We start from the raw sequence: 15,069 nt of genomic DNA, 5'->3' as shown, positions 1-15,069 counted from the left end.
AAGTGGAGTTTTAATTCTCCATGTTTCCGGGTGCATTACTCTGTCCATAATGGGATTTTTTAAGCATACATAAAAAATATCAAAGTTGACTTGTATCTTTTAAAATATTTCAGAGTATAACTAGGATTTAAAATTCGAAAAAGCAAGTTTTGTCTATCACACTGCATCTGGATAGGGAAAATAACGCACTTTTTAAGACAACTTAAACAATAAAAAACGTAATTTACAAAAAATTCTATCATTCAATATTTTTTAATTTACGTTGAAATGCAAATCCTTCAAATATTGATTAACTGTAAAAGTTTAGAATGATAAAGCTGACCTCATTATTTCACAGGACATTGTTAAAGAGGACATAAGCATGACAAAAACGTGTTATGTTACATTTCTCGAGTACGGGAAAAACCAACTATGACGTCACACGTAAGCTAAATAAGCGAAATAAGATATAGTTACCTACATAAGATTTCCGTTATCAGCCATGCAAAAATAATTTTTGTGTTCCCTGTTTCTCAAAATATTTCATCATATACTGATTATGACCTGTTTTTACATAATAATACCGCCCCTCTGTTCACCGAGTATGATCTTGCTGTACTGACATATCGTGTATGACGTCACCGACTTGTTGGACGTTTAGGGAAACAGAGGGGTGGATCAATCTTTTTCATAAATTGTTAATGTTTACAAGAATGTTGAAACTTTTTTATTTTTTTTTTTTATATAAGATGGTAATTAAAGTTCAAGAATTGTCAAAAAATTATACAAGAACTGATGCTTTACACGTTTTGCGCTTATATAAACGGAGACTATGACGTAGTTAAACAGAGTCATGTGACCATGTGTCCTTCGTCCCCTTAAAATGTAGAATGAAGAGTGCAAAGGCACACATCTGGCTCTAAATTCACTCTTCAGTACATCTTGACCTATGATTTTAACAAGAGGAATATAAAATAAATTATTTAAAAAATTGAAATAAGAAATGTTTTATATTGAAAAGTACATTGCAAATATATAAAAAAGATAAAATAAGCAGATTTTTTCATCAACTTACTTTTTTTTCTTGAAATGAATTTGATAATTCCACTAGAATTACGCATGTGTAGGGGGACATTTTCAACCATGTCAAAATAAAAGTCAAATAGACGGCGATAATACCTTGTATACACAGAATATCTTCATTCACTATTGTTTAGGAAGGGTACATTGTTATAAAATGGGCCATTGTTTACGCAAACTATTTTATCTTTCTTGTCTACTGATAGAAAATTTACCTGTTTATCAATTAAGTGATCGCAGATTCAACAGAAAAGCACATGTGCTTAGAAATTTACAAATTTGTGGGATGCTTCCTTTGTCTGTCATTCCATGTGGGCATTACGTTCTATTTTAAGAATGGAGCTCGGAGATGCTTCTTCTTATACATTTGACTTAAAGGTTATGAATATTTAAAATTTCTCCAGTGTTCTATGCAAATGTGTTTACATTTCGATTTGAAGAGCTACAGAGAGAGCCCGAGAAGCCACGAACGTTTGTCTGTCAAGTGTTGCGTTACACAAAGTATGTTACGTTCATGAAAGTATAAGTTGTCTTTATCCTAGATTTTAAACACATATCATCAAATATTGTCAATTAGTAGGTGAATTTTAGAATTTTTTTTTAATATGAACTTGCACGCTCTTCATCACTACATAAACACTTAAAATTTGATATTTCTTACATAACGTACCAATTGACAGACATTGCCTGAATACTATCGTAACGTTGACGGACAAAACGAATGTCTGTTCATGTTACGTGAATCAAACGGGTGCATTCAGATTTATACGTTCAGTGCATTAAACCAAAAAGTATTTCTATTTAAGAATATTAGTGTATCATAAGGCAAAATTTGTCTTCATAACTTGAACAATAGAATTCTGTAGTTGTTTTCTTGCAGTTTTTAAAACGAGTCTGTCAGGGTTATGTGCATCCGTACATGTTACGATATAGGTTTGATCTATATGAAATAATATTTTTCTTTAAATTTCATTAGTATTTTCATAAATAATAATGTCTTGTGTATTATAATTTCCAAGAATAAAAGATAAGCTTTGAATGATAAATTTTATTGGCTCGTTTCAAACAGGTATTGCTCAAGAAATATCGTAAGTTGACAGACATGGTGGAAATTTTGTATGTTACAACGCGTATAGCAGAGGTTTATTTTTTAAAAATTCAAATTTAAAATCTATAAGGAATCAAAATTTGAATAATGTCCATTTCTTACGGCAACATTATCTTTTTGGTAAATTAATGATCGAAAGTTTATGGTTTATTTGGCTGGCTAAATAGAGGAGTCTGTCAGTGTTACGATCATCAGTTTGTGCATCAAAAGAAGCTTAAAAATCTTTTTTCTTCTACATGAGAGTGAAAAAAAATTGCATTGTTTAAGGAATTGTTTAATTTTATTTTTTACAGATTATTTGTATTGCTAAGCATCAGAAAGAAATCTAAGAAAAAAACGTGTCTACAGAATTCTTTATTTGTCCTCCCAGATGTACTCAAGAGCGAATTTAGAGCCATCTCGGCTTTTATCAAACAAAATATCTATGTAATAAATGTATATTTGATTTTAACATTATGATTCAGTTTCATGACTAATTTTATATCGACGGGGTTTTATAAATTAACAATAGTAACTTCCATCCATAATTATGTCGACTCGACATATCTCAGTGAACTTGAAATAAGACATCACGGAGTCTGCCACATCGGTCTCATATTTGGATGTTTTTGCTGACTATAGACGATAAGGGCCAACTTACAACTAAATTGTATGACAAACGAGATGGCTTCAGCTTTAGCATCGTCAACTTTCCTTGTTTATGTAATAATATTCCGCTATCAGCTGCATATGGTGTTTACATCTTCCAACTTATTCCATACTCAAGAACATGCTCCGACTACGATCAATTTTTAAACCGAAGCAGGCGATTGACAGGTGAGTCTTTATTACAGATATCTCAACAACCTCGTCAGCATTTTGTAAACTCTGTGGTCTTTTTGATGATATTGTTAACAAATATAACCTATAATCGGGTGGTATTTAGGCTGACGTGTTCATACCAATTGAAAGCCCTTTGTTTTAAACTAATTTATACTACGGAGCGTTCCGTCTACCTGATCAATACTTAGTGCTCACGTCGAGTGTGATCGGTCAGTAGGGGATGTTTCCTCCACCTAGGCACCTGATCCACCTCTAGAATTTTCGAACGACCGTGATTTATGCCCTGTTCACAGATTTGTATTGTTTGTAGATGTTTTGAGATCGATCACTTTTTGTTATCTTCACCTTTTTTCACTGAAATTCGGAATTTATTGACATGTGATTCAATTTGCTAACTTTCACCTACACATCAACAAAACCTGGGACTAACTTCAATGGACGAAATTGCTTTATGGTTTTCCTTCTTATCTGACATTATCGAATCAACATATTTCTCGTTTTCGGGTAATTAAAAAAATCATGAAATTATATTAGTAGCGATATACGGACTGAAGCTTCTATATTTTAGACTTAAAAACCTGAGGGATATCAATATTTTCATTTTCACCTCTGCACGTATATAATAAACAACTTTCATACCTTTAATAAAAAGAGATAAAGATATTAAACAAAGATTGAAGAGGAGTAAGCATTTCATGTCGACAGGTCACCCCCGCCGTGAGTCCTCTGTATTGATCAGGTAAACGTGGCAATCCGTAGTCAAAATAAGTGTAAAACAATTGTCAAACAATGAAGCGTGTCAGTCAAGAGATGCAATGATAATTCGTATTTGCAAATATATATATCGACAATAGAATTTGCAAAATGCTGACTTCAGATGTGATTGTCGAAACTCTGTAACTTCATTTTAATTGTCAGTAGCCTACTTTGTTTAAAACTGATTGAACCCAGAATATGCTCCAATGTATCGAATCAGTTGGGAGATATATCGTATGTACAATATACAAGTGATATTAGAATATTATTACTTAAACGGGGGAGGGGGGGGCTTTGACGATGGAAAAGCGCGGAACTTTTTATGCTTGGCATATATAGTTTTACTTGTAAGATGGCCATTTATGTTTATAGCATGCTCATTAAAACATCGAAATATGAAACAAATGTATTTTATGGCATCTTATATTTCGAATTCATTGGGATATGATAAGTCCACATCTGGATGAAAATGATGTTAATTGCTATAAAACGTCGTCGATATACATTTGTAAAATATCGAATTGAAGGCCAAAGCAAGAGTTTTCTTCTTCTCATGTAGAATCTACTTTGTTTCTCATGTAGAATCTACTTTGTAAGAAAATAAAAACAGATTGGTTAAAAAGCGAGCACAATAGATCGTTGGAAGACTTGGTTTCTGATCGACAACATAGCGAAACATAATGTAGATCGCATCATGTTAGTACATGTGAATCAGGTCCGTAGCAACGGTTTCAAAGGGGGGGGGGGGGGTTCTAAAAAATCTGACAAGCATAAAAAAAGCAAAACACAAAAATAAATAAAAACAAAGAAAAACCCAAACCTAAACTGACCAAAAGTGGGTGGGGGTGAGAATTCCCAAAATTATCTGACAAGCAAAAAAAAAAAAAAAAAAAAAAAAAAAAAAAAAAAAAAAAAAAGAAAAGGTAATTTACTGTCCGAATCCTGAAATGAAATTTGCCAGTGCTGAACCTTAGAACATAAAAAGTGCAGGGCCAACCTCCATCTAAAGGAAAAAATTACTATAGCAAAATAGTATACTCAGAAAAAAGTGGGGGGACCCCCCCCCCCCCCAGCGTTCTATGGGCCTGTGTATAATCAATTATAGTAACATGTTGCCGTCCTTCAATAAGGACTGCAATAGGTGGACCATAGGCATGTGTTTCTAACATACGGAAAAAAATCTGGATTGTTATTATAACAGTCTTGACATTAAAACTGTTATATCTAAATTGGATATCAATTGTACTTGATCAAGACATCTAATACATGAATAGCCTTGACCTTTAACATTTGTATTAAATGGAGGTCATCCTTGTATGACAATTATGCCCTGTTCACACGGAGAGTTTAATTCGCAGTAAATTAATGCGAAGTAAACTAATGCGAATTAAACTAATGCGAATTAAATTGCGTTCACACGACAGCTAATGCAAAGTAAACTAATGCGAATTAAATTTTTATTTCTACAGTAAGGCTATTCAGTAAGGCTATTATGACGTCATTTTACGAATCACGTCACATTGTGCCGAGCAGATACATTTGACCACTGATTTGACATAATGTCATAGTGTCTGTACACATTTTAGTGATTATCATAATTTTCCTTTGTTTTCCACTCAAAAGTAGCACAAGTACCTATATCTGAACATCGACATGTGGCCTGTGACTTAATTCTGCCCTTACACATGCGTCAAAATTTAATTCGAATTAGCTTCGCTTAGCGTTCACACGGAGCTAATGCGAAGCAATTTAATGCGCAGTAAATCAATTCGAATTAAACTAATTCGCATTAAATTCTCCGTGTGAACGCGGTTCAAATTTAATTCGCAGTAACTTACGTTTAATTCGAATTAAACTCTCCGTGTGAACAGGGCATCAATGTAATGCCCTGTAATTAGCTCCGTGTGAACGCTAAGCGAAGCTAATTCGAATTAAATTTTGACGCATGTGCAATGGCAAAATTAAGTTAAATGCCACATGTCGGTGGCCAGATATAGGTACTTATGCCCTGTTCACACGGAGAGTTTAATTCGAATTAAACGTAAGTTACTGCGAATTAAATTTGAATCGCGCTCACACGGAGAATTTAATGCGAATTAGTTTAATTCGAATTAATTTACTGCGCATTAAATTACTTCGCATTAGCTCCGTGTGAACGCTAAGCGAAGCTAATTCGAATTAAATTTTGACGCATGTGTAAGGGCAGAATTAAGTCACAGGCCACATGTCGATGGTCAGATATAGGTACTTGTGCTATTTTTGAGTGGAAAACAAAGGAAAATAATGATAATCACTAAAATGTGTACAGACACTATGACATTATGTCAAATCAGTGGTCAAATGTATCTGCTCGGCACAATGTGACGTGATTCGCAAAATGACGTCATAATAGCCTTACTGAATAGCCTTATTGTAGAAATAAAAATTTAATTCGCATTAGTTTACTTCGCATTAGTTGTCGTGTGAACGCAATTTAATTCGCATTAGTTTCATTCGCATTAGTTTACTTCGCATTAATTTACTGCGAATTAAACTCTCCGTGTGAACAGGGCATTAGTTATGCTATTTTTTTAATGAAAAACATAGGAAATTTATGTTAATCACGAATATGAGTACACAGACACTATGACATTATGTCTATTTTGCGTAAGGTGCATGACGTGATTTGAAAATGACGTCATAATAGCCTTACTGAATAGCCTTGCTGTAGAAATATAATTTAATTCCTATTATATAGTTTACTTCGCATTAGCTGTCGTGTGACAGCTAATGCGTTTAATTCCCATTAATTTAATTTGCATTATTTTGCTTCGCATTAATTTACTGCGAATTAAACGCTCCGTGTGAACAGGGCATAAATTCGACTGAATCAAGGGCATTATTAGGAAATTTTGAATAAATGACTTTTTACACTGAGTTGAATAATAGTTCTGGAAAGTTATTTCACTCGCACCCACTTGCTGCTGTGAACAGTACGCTAAGGAGAATGTCACGTGACCGCCTTGACCACGTAATTCGTGCATTGGAAGAACGGTTGATATTTGCATCATCGTTGGAGGGAACTATTTTAAAAAAATAATAAATAAACCCAATTTAATTTCTTATATAGAAGATAGACAATTAGTTCGCGAACTTTTGAATACCCCTCGTAATATGATATTCTCCTGCACGTGATCCTGCAGGTGAATATAAGAAAACTGGTTGCTATCATCTATTTTGATTTAATAAAGTCAAATCCCTTCGATGTCCGTGCCCCCCCCCCCCCTCCTAATCCCCTAAGTAAGATTTTGAAGAATTCTCTTTTTTGGCTAGTCAAAGATTTTTTTTTTTTTGAAGAGAGTTGTCAATTTCTTCCTTCTTCCCCCCTTTTCCCCTACTTCAATGCTGCGTGCCTGACATTCATTTTATTTTTTAAAATAGATTTTAAAAATTCCAAATTAATACAACTCGCTATTTATTTATTTTAACCATGCTTTCTCAATGCATTTTTCTAGGACTTCAACAAATGTAAGTATTCTAAAAAGATTTCATGGTTTGTTTAACGAGTATGTATCATTTAATCATAAAATCATTATGATATGATGAATTATTGTTGTTTTATTTATTGAATGCCATGGTATAGCCACCCTCAAAAAACAATATTCACCTCACCCTTCATGCTCAGTGAATATTGTACTCCTCGGGTGACTAAATCAACGTATTGACCTCAAAAAGCAGTAATAATTGTATAATGTTCAGACTTTTATTTCAGTGAAAAGGGAAAAGATAACGAACAATGACCAATCTCATAAATAAGGTAAACAAAATGACTCGTGAACATGACAAAAACACACACCCCTGGAAATATCAGAGGTGGGATCAGGTGCCTAGGTGGAGTAAGCATCCCCTGTTGACTGGTCAAACCAGCCGTGAGTCCTATACATCTACTGATCAGGTATTCAAACTCAAAGTCCATTTAAACAATACAAATTGAGAGCAGGGCAAACACGTACCTCCAAAAACATCAGAGGCGGAATCAGGTCCCATGGAGGAGCAAGCATTCCCTGTCGACCGGTCACACCCGCCGTGTGCTCCTTGTCACGCGCAGTACAGTTAAGGTGCCAAATGGAAATATCGGCGAATTTTTTTAGACAGAAAATACATTCTTTACCAGGATGGGCGATTCTTTTTAGGCCTTTATCATTATCGGACAATGTAATGTGGCTGAAAACTACATGTCGAGGACGTTTATATTTCTTATTTAGATTTGTAACGAAATGTGGCAGTCACCTGATTTTAGCAAATATACCTGCAGTATTGAGGTCATCTATAAATTCCAATATTGCAAGGGCATAACCAAGTTAAAAATCTAAGTTTAGTTTATAATTATTTTTAACACTCTTTGTAGTTTGTGAAAAGTGCTGCGAACCTATATTGATTCTACTATATAACTGCTAAAATTACATTTGTTAGACCGTATGTTGAATATTTTGCTGGTCAACTACATTAAATGTAGACATAATTAATTCATTTGCAAGATTTCATCAGGTTCGCAGCACTTTTCAAATATCTTCATACCTCTTGAGTTTATGTGTAAAAGCTTGTCGTAATTCATCGAGGGTATGCCCTTGCAATATATCGATTTATTACGACCCTTCTATTACCCTTCAATGAATCTACTTACAAATGTACGGCAGTTTCACTTGTCTGGGAATGTACGGGAAGTATATGAATAAAATCATAAAATAGACATCGTATCCAAGTTAATGGCCTCTTATATATCTGCAAATAATATTTTATTTAATTACAAAACACATTTTTATTATATAAAATGTAACTTGATCCGCCTCTCACTGCATCCAAACTGCGTCAAAATTTACGATATGACGTCACATTGACACGTGCATTGCGATCAGTGAATTGTTTACATATTGCTGCGTGGGATTTAACGAACGACAAAAATGCATGCAATAGTTAGTATTGATGTAGTTTAAAGCTCTCCAACAGTTTAAAATAGCAAATCATTTCATTTTGTGGTAATTTGAAGAACATGTATTTTTGTGTGATGTCATAGTAAGTGTAATGGTTTGGGCTGTGGATATCGGCCTGGGTAGCTCAGTCGGTAGAGGACCTGACTAGTGATGCAGGGGTCCCGGGTTCGATTCCCGGTCCAGTCATACATTTTCTTTCCTGTTACAGATTTGGTACCGTTGACCACCCCTGGACTTGCAGGTGAAAGTCCTGCCAGGGGCTAATAAGAACTTGGGTTGTGTCTTCGAGGGCGAAGACAATTTAAGGAGGGAGGAATGTAATGGTTTGGGCCGTGGATATCGGCCTGGGTAGCTCAGTCGGTAGAGCACCTGCCTAGTGATGCAGGGGTCCCCGGTCCAGTCATACATTTTCTCCTTTCCTGTTACATAAGCATTTCCCGTAAAAATTATGCCCCGCCTCCTTATTGCAGCCTTAACTGTGCTGCGTGATCGAGTAAACGGGAAAATCCGTAGACAGTTCAATGTGTAAATAATGGCCTAACAATAAGTATGAAAAACGTCAGTCAGCATTTGACCCATTGATAGATTGTATTTGCTGATAAGGTCAATATATAGACCATAGAACTTGTGAAATGATGACTTCAAACGAGACTGTTGATATTCTTGTTTCATTAACATGATTAACTTGTTGGTTAAAGGCTTGCCTCGTTTTAAATAAAACTTGATCATACGTAGAGCATGTTCTTGCATATCGAATCAACTGGGAGACATAAACCCTATAATTATATATGCATGTGATAAGGGTATATTGCTACATAAGTAAGGGAAGTTGACAATAGAAAAGTTGAAGTCATCACGTTTATAAAGTTTTGCTGTTAGGTTAATTACCATTAACGTCTTTTTCTAGCAAAATATCGAAGTATGAAACAGATGTGTCAGACTCATCCTGTGATGTCTTTTATTTCAAGTTCACTGGGATATATCGAATCGACATATGAGTGGAAGTAACAATTGTTAATTGATAATATATCGTCGATATATCTAAATGTCGAGTTGAAGGCCACAGCAAGCGTTCTCTTCTGCTCATGTAGAATAAATTCTGCTTCATTTAAATACAAAAATATGTCTGCTAATAGCTAGTGAATTTCATAAGCTTAGTAGTCCTTGGACCATTTAATGTTAAGGGAAATTTTAAACCCTGCAGTGACCACTTCTTTAAGTAGTTGCAGAACAATACGTCTGAAGTGTCTCCTTCACAGAAGTTTATATTTTGGTGAAGAGTGAGGATAGGGGGTTAGTTGAACATTTCCTGGACTCTAAAATACATATTTATTTGTAAGGATTTTTATGAAATTTGGAATCCAGTATCGGTATGGATAATCAAACTCACTTCATATCCATAAGACACCAGAAAAAATTCACCAAAGAAGACACACGTGCGCGCCCGACAGAAGCATATGTTCCCTTGTTATAAAATTTACACTGTTCTCTAACTCGTGCCCTGTTTTAGACTAGTTATCTCTGGACGGCGCTTAGTAATGTGATACATATTAACCCTTAATATATAGAACATAAGCGCGTACAGTTTGACTTTAATGTTTAAGAAGTAAATATACATGTATGTATGATTTTGACCGGTCAATTTGTATGGTTACATGTACTTTTATATTAGTGAAATTCGGAATTTATCCAATTGAAAACACTGACCTACATATAAACAAAAACTTACAACAAATTACATATGTATATTAATTGAATTATTTTATTTCTTCTCTGATATATTATTTCAGGGTAGATTTTATTACAGAAGGATTCGTGTCTTTAGCAATATACGGAGACCGTATCACGGTTTTGTTGTGGAAGTAGTAAAAGAATATGCTAGAAACACATGATTAGTAATAGAGTATATTCTGAGATAATTTAAAAAGAAGAATAAATAAATCAGCGCACTTTTTGTGCGCAATAAATAAACACTTTTTTTCAATGGGTGGCACTCTCTTGTCTTCCATCCCAATTTTTTCAGACCAGCGAGCTACAGATCTGCAGCTAGTGCATAATCTGATAACGATCAATTTTTGAACTGAGGCAGACTACTGATAAATAACTAGATATTACACGTATTTCCACAACCTCGTTTAAAGTCAGCATTTCGATCGTAAATTTTACAGTCGTTATAATGATCTTGTTAGCAAATACAACCTACCAATGAGTCGTATTTTGACTGAAATATCATACAAATTTCATACTAATTGTTAGGTCTTTGCAGTGAAACTGCAGGGAATGCTTATTCCTCCTACGTACCTAATCCCACCTCTGGAATGTCCAGATGTCCGTGTTTTATGCCCTTTTCACAAATGGTAATGTATTCAAAAATTGTTTAATACTAAAATGAACTCCCCCAACTTAATCAAATGAGTTTTAAGTATGTTTTTGACAAGACACACTTTTACGTTTCCAAATCTTTTTTTTTCTTTTAAACGAATATTCTCTTACGTTGTTAATCTTTGAAGAATATATTTATTTTTTTATTATTTCTATTTTATTTCATTTTTTATTTTATTTTATTTCATTTATTTATTATTTATTTAATTCTTTATTTATTTATTTATTTATTTATTTATTTATTTATTTATTTATTTATTTATTTATTTTTTGCTTGTCAAGAAATTAATTTCAGGGTTGGAAATTTTTTGATTGGGGTTGACCAGCCTGGAAAAAAGTCCTGGATTCGCGCCTGTAACTGCATGTTAGAGGCCGAGGAAATTCGAGTTGTGTATCAGGAGTTCATTGAACTGAGTCCCTGAAAATGTGGAAGATGTATCACATGCCCAATAATATATGGATCGGTAGGTTAAGTTACTTTCTTTCTAAGTTTGCAAATACTTCAGATTTTTTTTTTCTGGAAATGCTTTATCTCATCAAAAACCGCGAGTTTTCTTTCTGTCAGAACACAGACAAACAAACAAACAACGACAATAACTAAGAAAAATACAATCCAAGAGGGACAAAAAATATACATGAATAATTGATTAACTAATTAAATAAAATTGATTAATATAATAACTTTTGCTCCCTAAATAAGAAAAAAAAAATATGAACAAAAATACATAAAAAATGTTGCTTTAGATTTTAGATACCTCTGCATTATTTTTTTTATGTCTTTTCTCAGGACTTGGTCGATAACAGACATACATAAGTTTGGGAGAACGACCTTTCAACGTCATGACCTATATCCAAATCTTTTATATAAGGAACGCTAGAGGAAATATTATCTATTACTTAATTCTTATCACCGCTAACGCTCAACATGAGATCTTTGATCTGTCTCCTTATATTTGGTAAGACTGATAAAAGTGATAATTATAAGCATTCCATTCAAACATTGAATTATTTAACTTCCATGACATTTTATTTTCTAATTACCTTAAGCATAAAGCAAGATGAAAATAGTCATTGATATCACTGCTAAATGGCTAAAAAAAATTTTTTTTCTTATTTGTTATTGTTCAAATCGTCTGTGTGCTCGTTTTTCTTTTTATTTATTTATTTATTTATTTTGGGAGATTGTTTTGTTTTCGTTTATTGCTTTTTTTGTTTTTGTTTGTTTGTTTGTTTTCTGTTTGTTTCTTTATTTGTTTAACTTTTTAAAAAAAATTTTGTTTGTTTGTTTTTTATTTACTTCTGTAGGTTGATTACATGTACGGTCTCTGAAACGTTTTACTGTCCATTTTGTGTTTGTTCATCTTAAGCTCCTCGTTCCTGCACACACCGCTCACTTGCTTTGCACTATCATCTCGCTAAACGTTCATCCCTCTCCGCTCGCACGTTGCACGCTATTTCTTCATGTATATCTGTTTGCTAAAATGTTATATGTATATTTTTCTAACATTTCAATGAATTTCTTGTAACATACATTTATTTAATTCATCTAATGACTCATTAATACTTCCCTTATTTAATTATTGATAGAAAGCATAATTATCCAGAATATCTTTTTTTTAATAAAATTAATAAAAACAGACAAAAATGTAAAAAAAAAAAAAAAAAAGAAGTTTCCTAAATATGTGGACTAGATTGGCAGCTTTCGCTCTGCATTCACCGTACTCTCATTAGTTTGTCTTCTTGGTTCCCCCTCCGTTTATTGTTCGCTCAACGTTCAATCCGCTCACATATTTTCGCCCTCAGCATTCTTTTGGTTACATTTTTCTTACCCTTTGCTTACCTCACAAATGAGGTAGCAGAGTCTTTCACGTACTTTTAAGGTTGAAAACCATGATAAGAATAATTATATATCCTTTAAAAAATATATATTTAAAACAAAAATGAGGAATAGAATTACATAAACTCAATTTTTTTTGTAAACAGGTCAGTCTATGCATATCTACATGGTTTCCATTGCTTTCAATGTCTCGTTTTGTTTAAAGGAACGGTACTTTTTAAGCATTCTGGTTAAAACCAGTTGTTTGTTAAGATTCATTTCCTTCATATTACCATGATTGCGAGATTACAAAAAAATGATCGAATCAAAGAATACTAAAAAAAAAGAAATTCAGATCTCTCAATCGTCTTTTTCATAGAACATGTTGTATGTATTTGCATACAACACATATCATGAGTTTCCGTATCAATTAGGGGTAGCTTATGTGAGCTGTAACCAGAAATGCCAGGGGTCCCCTAGAATGTATAATGGGAAACGGTGTGCCTCTACTACACGCTACGCCGACTACCACAAAGGCGCGTGTGGGTGCGGCCACGGAGACAGCCAATTCGGTTGGAACCATGATCACTTCGTCACCGCCCCTAACCAGATGTTCTTTGATGAAGGATACGGCGGATGGTGTGGACAGAGGTGTGGAAAATGCGTCAAACTGACAACCACAGGTAAATGCGTCAAACTGACAACCGCAGTAAAGCGTCAAAATGACAATCACAGGTAAATGCGTCAAACTGACAACCACGGACAAATGCGTCCAACTGACAATCACAGGTAAATGCGTTAAACTGACAACCACAGGTAAATGCGTTAAACTGACAACCACAGGTAAATACGTCAAACTGACAACCACAGGTAAATGCGTTAAACTGACAACCACAGGTAAATACGCCAAACTGACAACCACAGGTAAATACGTCAAACTGACAACCAAAGGTAAATGCGTTAAACTGACAACCACAGGTAAATACGTCAAACTGACAACCACAGGTATTAATTACATGTACTGCTTTACTGCAATCATCAAATCACAGGAGGTATTTATGTAGCAGTGGCGAAAAATCTGTTTAAGGCTCAACTGGCGCCTCAGGCATGCCGTACCATCGCTCTAACTACTCCGGCGAACTGCCGACTATTACCGATAATGACTCATATTGACTATCAAAAGTAAAAGCATAAGAGTAACTTCGACAGACTCATTCTTCAAAATGACCACCACAGGTAAATGTGTCAAACAGGCTGCTTCAGAAAAAGGTGTTTAAAATAAATTAAAATAAAATATATATAAATAAAAATAAAATATATCAATTTTAGTAAAAAAAAAAAACCCTAAACATATTTTTTCAACATCAAGATATACATAGTTAGTTCTGTGAAAATGTAAAAGCCACCACTTTTACGTATTTAGTGAGGCTCTGAAGTGGCGGATCTACATCACTATAAGTACGTGTATATTATCTTTACAGGGGGATGGGTTCCCGGCCAAGGAGGACCCAGTCCTACAGGACAGTCCCAGGTTTTCATGGTTACCAACCTGTGTCCAAACGTTTATCCTAACCAGAACTGGTGTAACCAGGGATCCGGTCCCTATGGTAACGGACACAACGACTATGGATACGTTGCACATTTTGACTTGGAAAATGGCGCCCAACAAATTTCACATATAGGTTGGAACAACCCGGAAGTGACGTGGGAGATTGTGTCATGTAATGGGTACAACACCCCCACCGACGGCATGTATAATTCCTGCGAGTGTGCGCACCACGGTAAACGCTCTCTAAATGGCACAGCTAATGGAAGTGAAAACTAATCGACAGTGATCAAATATGTTGTAAATTATTTGCGTAAAGAATTAAATCTGTAAATATGGCATGCACGTTTTACTTGTACTGTATTCCCCAAAAAATATTTATATACAGATATTTAATAAATTCACATATATAAAATAAAGTATTTCCATGTATGCAAACACTGGGAATTTCTGTCAGAGTCCCCGTCAGAAAAGAATCAAACACAGATATGATGTAAATACAATGATTATTTCCCTCATTTGGTCTCCATAATAAATGGTCAGTTTGACACAATTATACGTGTTTCTACAAATCAACGGTCACGGTAGCCTAGTCAGTGGTAGGGCGTTC

General features: G+C 34.3%; 1 protein-coding gene across 2 annotated transcripts in view; it reads left to right on the top strand.

The window, feature by feature from the left end:
- LOC133202280 (endoglucanase-like) overlaps nt 1–14,793 on the top strand; it is an 87,529-nt gene extending 72,736 nt beyond the window's left edge. The window contains exons 2-4 of one of the 2 annotated variants that reach the window (XM_061338073.1): nt 12,022–12,053; nt 13,348–13,596; nt 14,395–14,793. In XM_061338073.1, coding sequence (XP_061194057.1) covers nt 12,023–12,053; nt 13,348–13,596; nt 14,395–14,738 — 624 coding nt within the window. In that variant the 5' untranslated portion in view covers nt 12,022 and the 3' untranslated portion in view covers nt 14,739–14,793. Of the gene's footprint in view, nt 1–11,974; nt 12,054–13,347; nt 13,597–14,394 lie in introns of those variants that run through there. The other variant, XM_061338072.1, reaches the window with a different exon arrangement.
- Nucleotides 14,794–15,069: the final 276 nt, after the last annotated feature.

The sequence above is a fragment of the Saccostrea echinata genome, unplaced genomic scaffold (genome assembly GCF_033153115.1).
Source record: "Saccostrea echinata isolate AGI-Se365-2 ecotype Australia unplaced genomic scaffold, CSIRO_AGI_Sech_v1 ptg000046l, whole genome shotgun sequence".
Lineage (NCBI taxonomy): Eukaryota > Metazoa > Mollusca > Bivalvia > Ostreida > Ostreidae > Saccostrea > Saccostrea echinata.
The sequence above is the reverse complement of the archived record's forward strand: the minus strand, read 5'-3'. Positions and strand labels throughout refer to the sequence as shown.